Source organism: Eschrichtius robustus, chromosome 11, assembly GCF_028021215.1.
Source record: "Eschrichtius robustus isolate mEscRob2 chromosome 11, mEscRob2.pri, whole genome shotgun sequence".
Classification (NCBI taxonomy): Eukaryota; Metazoa; Chordata; class Mammalia; order Artiodactyla; family Eschrichtiidae; genus Eschrichtius; species Eschrichtius robustus.
Window position 1 is genome coordinate 63,398,147 of NC_090834.1, and position 13,450 is coordinate 63,411,596.

The following is a 13,450-nucleotide window of genomic DNA, read 5'->3' on the forward strand; positions in this document are numbered from 1 at the left end:
AGTTGTGGCTCGCGGACTCCAGAGCACAGGCTCACTAGTTGTGGTGCACAGCCTTAGTTGCTTAGCACGTGAGATCTTCCCAGACCAGGTCTCGAACCCGTGTCCCCCGCACTGGCAGGCAGATTCTTAACCGCTGCGCCACCAGGGAAGCCCCAGAGCTTCTATTTCTTCATGATTCAATCTCAGTGGGTTGTGAACATAAATGACTTTAATTATGGCCCTTTCACCTGGACCATTAGAAGCTAGTATCTCACACTAAAATATAGAGAAAGAGTTAAGCACAGTCACAGCAGAAACAAGAGAAAAATACTATTAAAAAGCATTTTCTGGGACTTCCCTGGTGGTCCAGTGGTTAAGAATCTGTGCTTCCACTGCAGAGGGCAAGGGTTCAATCCCTGGTTGGGGAACTAAGATGCCACATGGTATGCAGTGTGGCCAAAAAAAAAGTGTTTTCCAGAAGTTTTTGGAAACTAACCAATTGGACCTGAAGATATTAGGGAAAAGAAGTCAAAAAAGTCATACTATAGCATTTCTTTATCACTTATACTTTTAAATGAAAGTAGAGAAACAATAATCACACACACTATAGTAAGTCAAAGAGTCAAGTTGCAAAAAAATGTATATAATATGAATACATTTGTGTTAACAGAAAAAAATTGTGATTTAGCTGATTATTTTTAAAATATGTAAATAAATTCATACCTATTTAGCCCTTCACCCACAGGTGGTTTTTGGTTATCATCTAAGTAGACAATCACTTCTTTCCTTCGGATATGCACAATGTCATCTAAATTTAGATTTGTCAAATTCACATCTCCTTCAAAATAGATTGAACCATAACCTATAAATCAGAACAAACAGTTAAAAACTCATCCTGTATAGAGGGCAAATACCCATTTCATACTTCTAGTGATTATATAATCAGAAGAAGCAAGCAGCTTTAAACATTAATCAATATTCTAAATCACCCAGCAATTCCTTGAATGGGTTATTTCATCTATAATATGTATTAGAAGGTGACATCAAATACATTTATCTGATTTAACATGTGCGTTTTTACAGCACTTAACGTTATCCTCAAAATAGCCTTTTAAAGTCTCTCCCCATGTATCTGTATGGCTGCTACATAAACAACCCTTAACACCTAGCCTGCAGTATGAATTAAAATACTTGAGCCCTTCTTTTAATACAATACAGCAAGATGAGATTTTTCCCCAAGAAAATTTTATCTGTAATAATAATATGAAGTTGAACCTAAATATTACCCATCTCTTGTCAACTATTAATTTTCTCACTTAGTATTTCTTGCTGTTTACAGTATTTTAATTGTAGAAAATTGCAATGAGCCAAATACTTACCAAATACTTACAGTCTTTGTAAAGACTGTTACAAAGTTCTAGTCTTTTTTGTTACTTTTCAATCAAGGTGTCTATTCAGGCCAAGGTGGGTCCAAATGTATGCAAAAAACAGATTTAGCTATCAAGAGCTTCCTTTACTTAATTACAAAAATAAAGTGAAGATCTCTGGCTTATACACTACTAACTCTTAAATTCACACTCACCTTTACGACCAATAGTGAAGTCAGAGACAATGCACTCTCCTTTTTCATTGGTAACTTTAGCTAGGTCATCCATGGATGGAATAGTATAGTAGCCAACCTTAGTGAGAACGATGCCTATGACAAAAGAAACGGAAAATACTAGTTGTGACTGACCTCAGGTAGAGGAATTTTCAGTAATATTTATTTCACTTTTTCCTTTTTAAAAATTTTCTACAGAATGGATAATTTAAAAAATTACCTGAAATAATCAGTAAATATTATAAAAAGAGAAAATATATAGGAATAAAGCATTTTTCCAAGCTAGTTTTCTTTCTTTTTTTTTTAAATCTGCTTTTCTAAGAAACACTATTCCTAAGAGAAACCAAGTGTTTTTTTAAAAAAACCTCATGGTTAAGTAAGTTTGCAGAACATGCACAAGATAGTATATTACAGGTTCTGAAAACTCACAAAACAATGAAATCTATTTACTTAATCCAGTGTTTCCAAGACTTATTTAACCACAGAACTTCCTTTTCATATGACACCTATTAACATACTGCACTATGAAAGGCATTCCATAGAATACATTCTGGGAAAGACTTATTTTTTTCTTTTATTTTACACATGGAAGATGCCCAAACCCAGGTTTTTGGCTTATGCGGTAATTCAGTGGATTAGAGGTGGAGCTAAAACTCCAAACCCAATGCTTTTAGTTTTACACGTTATTGCCTTCTATAAACCTCTTGTATCTTTCAAATTTACATCCTCAAATTGAGAGCTAAAATCAAGATGAAAAATCCTACATGAGAAAGTCCCATAGACAAATGGAAACTTAAAGGACTACATTGATGTTATTTTAAAAAGTACTAACTAGGCAGATTTCTGAAGAAATCAAAGAAAATATAGCATGGGTATGCTTATTCTAGTCACTCCTTGTTCCATTTATAGGAAGAGATCAGGCTAACTTGCTCTCTGAGAGGAAAGAGTTTAAGGCCAATATAAGATCAAATTCCAGCCTCCAGCAATGCCCACTCACATGCTTAACTTGCTTCTCTATGGGCAAGTTTTAGAGGGTTGTTAAAGTGTCCTTGAGAATGGAATTTTAAATTGGGAGGCGGCAAAAAAGGTCAGTGAGAAAACTAGAAACAATAAAAAAAAATCTAGACTGGATATTTAAGATGCAGTATTATAATGAACTCATGTAGATGTCTAAACACAAATATAGACAACATAGGGTTCTTAATGTGAAAGTATAAAGCTGTTTCCTTAGGGCACCAAGTGACCAAAAATATATATATGAAGGCAATAAGATAATTAGATATAGAACAAGTTTACAGACACATCAAGACAAACTGTAAAATAAATTAAAAAAAAAAAAAAAAAGACTAGGCAAAACTAATCTATGTGACAGAAACGAGACTGTGGTTGACTTCTTGAGATGGGGACACAAAAGAACTTTCCAGGGTGAAAGAAATGTTCTATCTCTTGATTGAGTATATATATGTCAAAATTCATTGAAATGAACACTTAAGATCTGTGCACTTCACTATATGCAAATTGTACCTCAGTTAAAAGGGGGGCAGGGGGAATGTAATGACATTTGTCAAAACCCAAATGAGATGTTAAGTCAACAGAGAAAAAAGGCAAACTTTAAGCATCCCGTCAAGATACTTCAATCTTGTAGTTTATACTGTTTCATGGATTAGTGTGGAAAAACTAATCAGTTCATTGTTGGGGACAAAAAAGAAAAGCACAGAACTGAGGTGATAATAACCATAGCAACCACTAACATTTGAATGCCTATTCTAGTCAGGCATTTATGGTCTATACACTTAAACGAACTCAAATCTCAAAAATCTCATATGATAATACTAGCATAATTTTAATTAAAAAACCAATTAACAATATGTGAGTTTATAAAGCTAGGAAAAATTATGAGGATAGTCTCTCTGGCTACAAAATTTGGGATATTTAAACTATACCAGGATAATTAATAAAATGAATTTTAACTACTCCAAAGGTACAAAAAAAAGTGAATTCCAAATCAACCAAAGCATCAGTGTGAAGTGTTTAAGTGTTAACTTCCATAAAATGCAATAAAAAACATTTAGAAGTTCAAATAGCTGACTTCTATTATGTTGAAAATCAGTGACAAACAAGAGGTCTCATATGACTGGTAGGAGATTACTCAAGTGCCAATCTGAATCTGACCTGCTGGATGCATATGGTAAGCATTATTTTCTATTTCTTCTCGGTCATCCTGCAGTGACTCCTCATGAAAAGAGGTTCCTTCACTGCTTCCTTCCAGCCCATTTCGCAAGGCAGCACGCATGTTTAACGCAACAATGGTATCATCCACACTGTTGCTGCTGTTATGTTTATTTCCAGCACTCTCTGGGGTTTGAGGAATGGGTTTGGCAATAGGGTTGGTATAAAGATGTGACACAAGAGAATCTTCATCTCCATCCTGCTGATGGTTTTCATCGACTGGTTTGCTCAGAAAACTGAATCTGAAAAGGGAGAAAATAAATACTATCTTAGCCCCTTGAGTAGAAACAGTAGTAAAATGGTAACAATCAACCATTGCTAGGCTTTTACTAGCATCTGGCACTGTTCTAGGTAATTCCATGCATTAAAAATTCACTTAATACTTACGGTAAACCTGTAAAATAAGCTATCATTCTCTGTATTTTACAGAAAATTCGGACACAGAAAAATAACTTGCCAAGGTCAGAAAGCTGTAAGTGCTAGAGTTGGGATTGTAACCCAGGAAATCTGGCTGTAGATTCCACAGCTTTAACTGACCTATTTTCATGAATGAATGAATCTGAGCATCACAATATTTAGTTTAAAGGGGGAAGGGGTGTCTACTATGTGGGGTCAAATAATCAGTGGTGAATTTCAAAATAAAAACCTGAAAATTTTTAATTTTTAATATTATAATCAATAAGGTATTAGATAATGATTCATTTATGAAAACTCAAACTAAAATTTTATCCAAAGAGGAAAAAAAACAGGAGTGCAAAGACATATATGCAAGGATTTTTCCTTGCATATATGAAGCATTATTTTGAATTTAGGAATACCAAAATAATCTAAATGTCCTCTAATAGAGAAATGATTGAATTACCTTACGTTTACAATAATGGTTACAGACTCATTTAAAAAGAGGAGGCAGGTTATTCATATTGATACAGAAAGGTGTTTACAGTAAATGGAAATAAGCAGGTTACAGAATATTATTTCATGCATAAACTCTACAATATATAAGAATATATTTATAAATAAATTTTTAAACTGTAAGAATACATACTGAACTCTTAAGAATTAGTGTATATACCTGTACTTCCTCCTTTATATATTTCTATACTTTTTAATTTTTTTGGTTTGGTTACAGTGACTGTGTGTCACTTTAACAACCCCGTCCAAAATGACATACATGGATAACAAAATAGTTTTGCAGAACTGAATCAGAAAAACAATAGTTTTAAGGTCTAAAGTACTCAAGAAGCAACAACACAGCATAATTTCTAGATGCTCATATGCTGTAATATTGGGTTGGCCAAAAAGTTCGTTCGGATTTTTCCATAAGATGTTATGGAAAAATCCGAACGAACTTTTTGGCCAACCCAATACTTCTAACTTCATAAAATTTCATAGAACGAATAAATTCTAAGCTCAGAATCTTTTCTAAATGAGCACAAGGCCCTCTACCAGAAGTAACCCAAATGAGAATTCAGTTTACCTCTCTCCATTTTCTGGATAATCAGATGGTGAAGCTAGATCTTCTGAATCACGATTAACAGGAGAGAAGAGATTGCTATTGTTAAGGTTTTTCAAAACCAGCTTCTTAATGCTCTTCCTATAAGCAGAGACCAAAAGAAAAAAAAAGAAAGAACTCAGGCACACATAATTACATCAAAGACTATCTTAAAACCTTAAGTGGAAAGGGGCACTCTTATTCAATTCATATATATCTAAAATTGACCTAACAAGTTCAATTCACCAACTTATCCCATAAATACATAACCAGAACACAAGGTCTCAAATATATTACACTCTGGTGTTTGGAAGAATAAGCTAAGCACATAAAAACCAAGTAGGAAATCCCCTAGAAAACACTCTTCCCTTTCTGAACTCCCTGAGCATTTTGTTCAGACACTAGTTTACTCATCACACTGTAATATATTTCAATTACTTCTCTATATGTCTTTTCTCTCATTAAATATTTTTTCTTTTTTGGCAGTCAGGATTTATGACTGCTCCTGCATAGAAATTGGCACGCTGCCTTGAAGGAAAATAGGATAGATGTTTGTTGATTAAATGAGATAGGTTTCTTTAAAAAAAAAGACAAGAAAGAGGAGTAAAATCCCCTGATATCCAATGATGGAAATGACCATGAATACCTAAAAAGTTCAAGTTTGTGTACAATAGGTTTATTTAAGGCAACAACGTCTACAGCATACAGGCTTTAAGTAGAAAAACCATATAAGAGATCTTAATCAACCTCCACTTAAAAAGTCACTGGATTACCTAATGCACTCTATTCCCTCTTTTAAAACAACCAACCATTGGGAATTCCCTGGAGGTCCAGTGGTTAGGACTGCACGTTTCTACTGCGTGGGTTTGATCCCTGGTTGGGGAACTAAGATCCCGCATGGTGTGCGGTATAGCCAAAAAAACAAAAACAAAGCAAAACAAAAATAACCCCACCAACCAACCTGCCTCCCCACCCCCCCCCGCCACCGCCGCCCAAAACCAACCATTAAGTAGTTAGGCCACTCTCTTATTTATTCTAGTCTCAACAACTGGGTTATATAGTAACAAACATCTAGTGTTTGTTCCTTACCTATGTATGCTAGTTATACTCCTTATAGTAATGATGTTATTAAATAAGTATTAAGTAAGCCAATAAAATAGGCACTTGACAATAAAAAATTATTATTTCCATGAAAAATAAAACTTGCCCTCCTATTAATGGTAGACTAGGTAATGGAGACTAATTCGCCTAGGAAGGATTACCAGAAAACTCAGAGCTCTTTCTAGGCATTAAGAGCCAACAAGATAGTAAAAAATGACTGTACCAGCAACCTGGGGGGACAGTGGTATGGGGAGGTGTCCGATATTTTGGGTTGCTTTTCTCCTGAAGACCTTTCTGATCCAAAGGGAAGGCTGAGAGGCTGATGGTGAACTTGACAGTCTTGTGGGACCAGGGAGGCAGAGATGAGTCTAGAGCCACCAAGGGGGTGGGTCACTAGTAATGCCACTCGTTTTGTGTTGGGACCTGAAAAGTCTCTACCCCTGGAGTTAAGAAAGAACTAAAAGTAAAAAGCACATGGTCCTAAGTTCAGCTATGACTCATCTCAATAAGCACTGTCATAAAAAAAAAAACAAAAACTCTGAAGGTCAATATCATCATCCTTGAATTCCAGTTACTGCCACAGTTTTCTTCAAAGAAGATAAATGGCCAATAAGCACATAAGATACACAACATCATAAAGGGAATGCAAATTACAAGCATGAGGTACCACTTCACTCCCACTAGAATGGCTGTTATAAACAAACAGACAAACCATAAAATAACAAGAGCTGACAAGGATATGGAGAACATTAAAACATTGTGCACTGCTGGTGGGAATGTAAAATGGTGCAGCAGCTATGGAAAACAGTTTGGCAGTTCTTTCTTTCTTTTTTCCTTTATTTTTTAACATCTTGAGTATAATTGCTCTACAATGGTGTTAGTTTCTGCTTTATAACAAAGTGAATCAGCCATACATATACATATATCCCCACACCTCCTCCCTCTTGCATCTCCCTCCCACCCTCCCGATCCCACCCCTCTAGGTAGTCACGAAGCACCGAGCTGATCTCCCAGTGCTGTGTGGCTGCTTCCCACTAGCTACCGATTTTACATTTGGTAGTCCATGCCACTCTCTCACTTCATCCCAGCTTACGCTGCCCCCTGCCCGTGTCAAGTCCATTCTCTACATCTGTGTCTTTATTCCTGTCCTGCCCCTAGGTTCTTCAGAACCAATTTTTTCTTTTTTTTAGATTCCATATATATATGTGTTAGCATACGGTATTTGTTTTTCTCTTTCTGACTTACTTCACTCTGTATGACAGACTCTGGGTCCATCCACCTCACTACAAATAACTCAATTTCGTTTCTTTTTATGGCTGAGTCATATTCCATTGTATATATGTGCCACATCTTCTTTATCCATTCATCTGTCGATGGACACTTAGGTTGCTTCTATGTCCTGGCTATCATAAATAGAGCTGCAATGAACATTGTGGTACATGACTCTTTTTGAATTATGGTTTTCTCAGGGTATATGCCCAGTAGTGGGATTGCTGGGTCGTATGGTACTTCTATTTTTAGTTTTTTAAGGAACCTCCATATTGTTCTCCATAGTGGCTGTATCAATTTACATTCCCACCAACAGTGTAAGAGGGTTCCCTTTTCTCCACACCCTCTCCAGTGTTGTTTGTAGATTTTTTTGATGATGGCCATTCTGACCGGTGTGAGGTGATACCTCATTGTAGTTTTGATTTGCATTTCTCTAATAATTAGTGATGTTGAGCATCCTTTCATGTGTTTGTTGCCAATCTGTATATCTTCTTTGGAGAAATGTCTATTTAGGTCTTCTGCCCATTTTTGGATTGGGTTGTTTGTTTTTTGGATATTGAGCTGCATGAGCTGCTTGTAAATTTTAGAGATTAATCCTTTGCCAGTTGCTTTGTTTGCAAATATTTTCTCCCATTCTGAGGGTTGTCTTTTAGGCTTGTTTATGGTTTCCTTTGCTGTGCAAAAGCTTTTACGTTTCATTAGATCCCATCTTTTTTTTAATTTAATTAATTAATTAATTAATTAATTTATGGCTGTGTTGGGTCTTCGTTTCTGTGCGAGGGCTTTCTCTAGTTGCGGCAAGTGGGGGCCACTCTTCATCGCGGTGTTCAGGCCTCTCCTTATCACGGCCTCTCTTGTTGTGGAGCATAGGCTCCAGACGCGCAGGCTCAGTAATTGTGGCTCACGGGCCTAGCTGCTCCGCGACATGTGGGATCTTCCCAGACCAGGGCTCGAACCCATGTCCCCTGCATTGGCAGGCAGATTCTCAACCACTGCACCACCAGGGAAGCCCCCTGTTTTTGTTTTTATTTCCATTTCTCTAGGAGGTGGGCCAAAAAGGATCTTGCTGTGATTTATGTCATAGAGTGTTCTGCCTATGTTTTCCTCTAAGAGTTTGATAGTGTCTGGCCTTACATTTAGGTCTTTAATCCATTTTGAGTTTATTTTTGTATACAGTGTTAGGGAGTGTTCTAATTTCATTCTTTTACATGTAGCTGTCCAGTTTTCCCAGCACCACTTATTGAAGAGGCTGTCTTTTCTCCATTGTATATTCTTGCTTCCTTTATCAAAAATAAGGTGACCATATGTGGGTGGGTTTATCTCTGGGCTTTCTATCCTGTTCCATTGATCTATATGTCTGTTTTTGTGCCAGTACCATACTGTCTTGATGACTGTAGCTTTGTAGTATAGTCTGAAGTCCAGGAGCCTGATTCCTCCAGCTCCATTTTTCTTTCTCAAGATTGCTTTGGCTCTTCGGGGTCTTTTGTGTTTCCATACAAATTGTGAAATTTGTTGTTCTAGTTCTGTGAAAAATGCCATTGGTAGTTGGATAGGGACTGCATTGAATCTGTAGATGCTCTGGGTAGCATAGTCATTTTCACAATGTTGATTCTTCTAATCCAAGAACATGGTATATCTCTCCACATGTTTGTATCATCTTTAATTTCTTTCATCAGTGTCTTCTAGTTTTCTGCATACATACAGGTCTTTTGTCTCCTTAGGTAGGTTTATTCCTAGGTATTTTACTCTTTTTGTTGCAGTGGTAAATGGGAATGTTTCCTTAATTTCTCTTTCAGATTTTTCATCATTAGTGTATAAGAATGCAAGAGATCTCTGTGCATTAATTTTATATCCTGCTACTTTACCAAATTCATTGATTAGCTTTAGTAGTTTTCTGGTAGCATCTTTAGGATTCTCTATGTATAGTATCATGTCATCTGCAAACAGTGACAGCTTTACTTCTTCTTTTCTGATTTGGATTCCTTTTATTTCTTTTTCTTTTCTGATTGCTGTGGCTAACACTACCAAAACTATGTTGAATAATAGTGGTGAGAGTGGACAACCTTGTCTTGTTCCTGATCTTAGCGGAAATGGTTTCAGTTTTTCACCATTGAGGACGATGTTGGCTGTGGGTTTGTCACATATGGCCTTTATTATGTTGAGGTAAGTTCCCTCTATGCCTACTTTCTGAAGGTTTTATTTTAATCATAAATGGGTGTTGAATTTTTTCGAAAGCTTTTTCTGCATCTATTGAGATGATCATATGGTTTTTCTCCTTCAGTTTGTTAATGTGGTGTATCACATTGATTGATTTGCATATATTGAAGAATCCCTGCATTCCTGGGATAAACCCCACTTGATATGGTATATGACCCTTTTAATGTGCTGTTGGATTCTGTTTGCTAGTATTTTGTTGAGGATTTTTGCATCTATGTTCATCAGTGATATTGGCCTGTAGTTTTCTTTCTTTGTGACATCTTTGTCTGGTTTTGGTATCAGGGTGATGGTGGCCTCATAGAATGAGTTTGGGAGTGTTCCTCCCTCTGCTATATTTTGGAACAGTTTGAGAAGGACAGGTGTTAGCTCTTCTCTAAATGTTTGCTGGAATTCGCCTGTGAAGCCATCTGGTCCTGGGCTTTTGTTTGTTGGAAGATTCTTAATCACAGTCTCAATTTCAGTGCTTGTCATTGGTCTGTTTATATTTTCTCTCTCTTCCTGGTTCAGGCTCGGAAGGTTGTGCTTTTCTAAGAATTTGTCCATTTCTTCCAGGTTGTCCATTTTATTGGCATATAACTGCTTGTAGTAATCTCTCATGATCCTTTGTATTTCTGCAGTGTTAGTTGTTATTTCTTTTTCATTTCTAAATCTATTGATTTGAGTCTTCTCCTTTTCTTGATGAGTCTGGCTAATGGTTTATCAATTTTGTTTATCTTCTCAAAGAACCAGCTTTTAGTTTTACTGATCTTTGTTACTGTTTCCTTCATTTCTTTTTCATTTATTTCTGATCTGATCTTTATGATTTGTTTCCTTCAGCTAACTTTGGGGGTTTTTTGTTCTCCTTTCTCTAATTGCTTTAGGTATAAGGTTCTGTTGTTTATTTGAGATGTTTCTTGTTTCTTGAGGCAGGATTGTATTGCTATAAACTTCCGTCTTAAGAACTGCTTTTGCTGCATCTCATAGGTTTTGGGTCGTTGTGTTTTCTTCACTGTCATTTGTTTCTAGGTATTTTTGATTTCCTCTTTAATTTCTTCAGTGATCTCTTGGTTATTTAGTAGTGTATTGTTTAGCCTCCATGTGTTTGTATTTTTTTTACAGATTTTTTTCTGTAATTGATATGTAGTCTCATAGTGTTGTGGCCGGAAAAGATACTTGATACAATTTCAATTTTCTTATATTTACCAAGGCTTGATTTGTGACCCAAGATATGATCTATCCTGGAGAATGTTCCATGAGCACTTGAGAAGAAAGTATATTGTTATTTTTGGATGGAATGTCCTATAAATACCAATTAAGTCCATCTTGTTTAATGTATCATTTAAAGCCTGTGTTTCCTTATTTATTTTCATTTTGGATGATCTGTCCATTGGTGAAAGTGGGGTGTTAAAGTCCCCTACTATGATTGTGTTACCGTTGATTTCCCCTTTTATGGCTGTTAGCATTTGCCTTATGTATTGAGGTGCTTCTCTGTTGGGGGCATAGATATTTACAAATGTTATATCTTCTTATTGGATTGATCCCTTGATCATTAATGTAGTGTCCTTCTTTGTCTCTTGTAATAGTCTTTAGCTTAAAGACTATTTTGTCTGATATGAGTATTTCTACTCCAGCTTTCTTTTGATTTCCATTTGAATGCAATATCTTTTTCCATCCCCTCACTTTCAGTCTGTATGTGTGCCTAGGTCTGAAGTGGGTCTCTTGTAGACAGCATATATACAGGTCTTGTCTTTGTATCCATTCAGCCAATCTATGCCTTTTGGTTGGAGTATTTAATCTATTTACATTTAAGGTAGTTATCGATATGTTTGTTCCTATTACCATTTTCTTAATTGTTTTGGGTTTGTTATTGTAGGTCTTTTCCTTCTCTTGTGTTTCCTGCCTAGAGAAGTTCCTTTAGCATTTGTTGTAAAGCTGGTTTGGTGGTGCTGAACTCTCTCAGCTTTTGCTTGTCTGTAAAGGTTTTAATTTCTCCATCGAATCTGAATGAGATCCTTGCTGGGTAGAGTAATCTTGGTTGTAGGTTTTTCTCCTTCATCACTTTAAGTATATCCTGCCACTCCCTTCTGGCTTGCAGAGTTTCTGCTGAAAGATCAGCTGTTAACCTTATGGGGATTCCCTTATATGTTATTTGTTGCTTTTCCCTTGCTGCCTTTAATATGTTTTCCTTATATTTAATTTTTGACAGTTTGATTAATATGTGTCTTGGCGTGTTTCTCCTTGGGTTTATCCTGTATGGGACTCTCTGTGCTTCCAGGACTTGATTAACTATTTCCTTTCCCATATTAGGGAAGTTTTCAACTATAATCTCTTCAAATATTTTCTCAGTCCCTTTCTTTTTCTCTTCCTCTTCTGGGACCCCTATAATTCGAACGTTGGTGTGTTTAATGTTGTCCCAGAGGTCTCTGAGACTGTCCTCAGTTCTTTTCATTCGTTTTTCTTTATTCTGCTCTGCAGTAGTTATTTCCACTATTTTATCTTCCAGGTCACTTATCTGTTCTTCTGCCTCATTTATTCTGCTACTGATTCCTTCTAGAGAATTTTTAATTTCATTTATTGTGTTGTTCATCATTGTTTGCTCTTTAGTTCTTCTACGTCCTTGTTAAACGTTTCTTGTATTTTCTCCATTCTATTTCCAAGGTTTTGGATCACCTTTACTATATCATTACTCTGAATTCTTTTTCAGGTAGCCCGAACAGTCTGGCAGTTCTTAAAAGGTTAAGTATAGAATCAATGTATGACCAAACAATTCCAGTCCTGGATATATACTCAAAGGAATTGAAACCGGGACTCTGATACTTGTACACCACCATTTATAGCAGTACTATTCACATAGCTAAAAGGTGGAAACAACCCAAAAGTCCATCAATAGATGGAATGGATAAACAAAATGTGGGTTAACCATACAGTGGAATATTATTCAGCCTTAAAAAGAAATGACGTTTTGATACATGCTACAACTTAATGAACCTCCAAAACATTATGCCAACTAATGAGAACATACTGTATAGCAAAGGGAACTCTACTTAATGCACTGTGGTGACATGAATGGGAAGGAAGTCCAAAAGGGAGAGGATATGTGTATATGTATGGCTGATTCATTTTGCTGTACAGCAGAAACTAACACAACATTGTAAAGCAACTATACTCCAATAAAAGTAATTTAAACAAATAAAATAAAACATTATGCCAAGTAAAATAATCCAGACATGAAAAAAAGAATAAATTCTGTATGATTCTCTGTATATGAGGTATCTAAAATAGGCAAATTCTTACAGACAGAAAGTAATACAGAGGTTAACAGGTTAACAGGTTTCTTCTTCTGGGGGAAGAAGAAAATAGGGAATTATTGCATGGCAGGTACAGAGTTTCTGTCTGGGATGATGAAGTTCTGGAGATACTGGTGGTGATAGTTACACAATATTGTAAATATACTTAACACAACTGAATTGCAATTGTACATAACATAAATTTTACCATTTTAACCATTTTCATGTATATTTTACCACAATAAAAATTAGTAAGTAAAAAAACACAAGTAATTCAGGCACACATTTGTAAAAGCT

At 36.0% G+C, this 13,450-nt stretch overlaps 1 protein-coding gene across 3 annotated transcripts in view; it reads right to left on the reverse strand.

Annotated features, from left to right (window-relative positions):
- The window catches only part of NUP98 (nucleoporin 98 and 96 precursor), a 105,538-nt gene that overhangs the window by 38,897 nt on the left and 53,191 nt on the right, over positions 1-13,450 (reverse strand). For all 3 annotated transcript variants that reach the window (XM_068554173.1, XM_068554172.1, XM_068554174.1), the window contains exons 15-18: positions 5,286-5,402; positions 3,752-4,050; positions 1,562-1,675; positions 703-841 (exon numbers count right to left, since the gene is read on the reverse strand). In XM_068554173.1, coding sequence (XP_068410274.1) covers positions 703-841; positions 1,562-1,675; positions 3,752-4,050; positions 5,286-5,402 — 669 coding nt within the window. The remainder of the gene's footprint in view (positions 1-702; positions 842-1,561; positions 1,676-3,751; positions 4,051-5,285; positions 5,403-13,450) is intronic.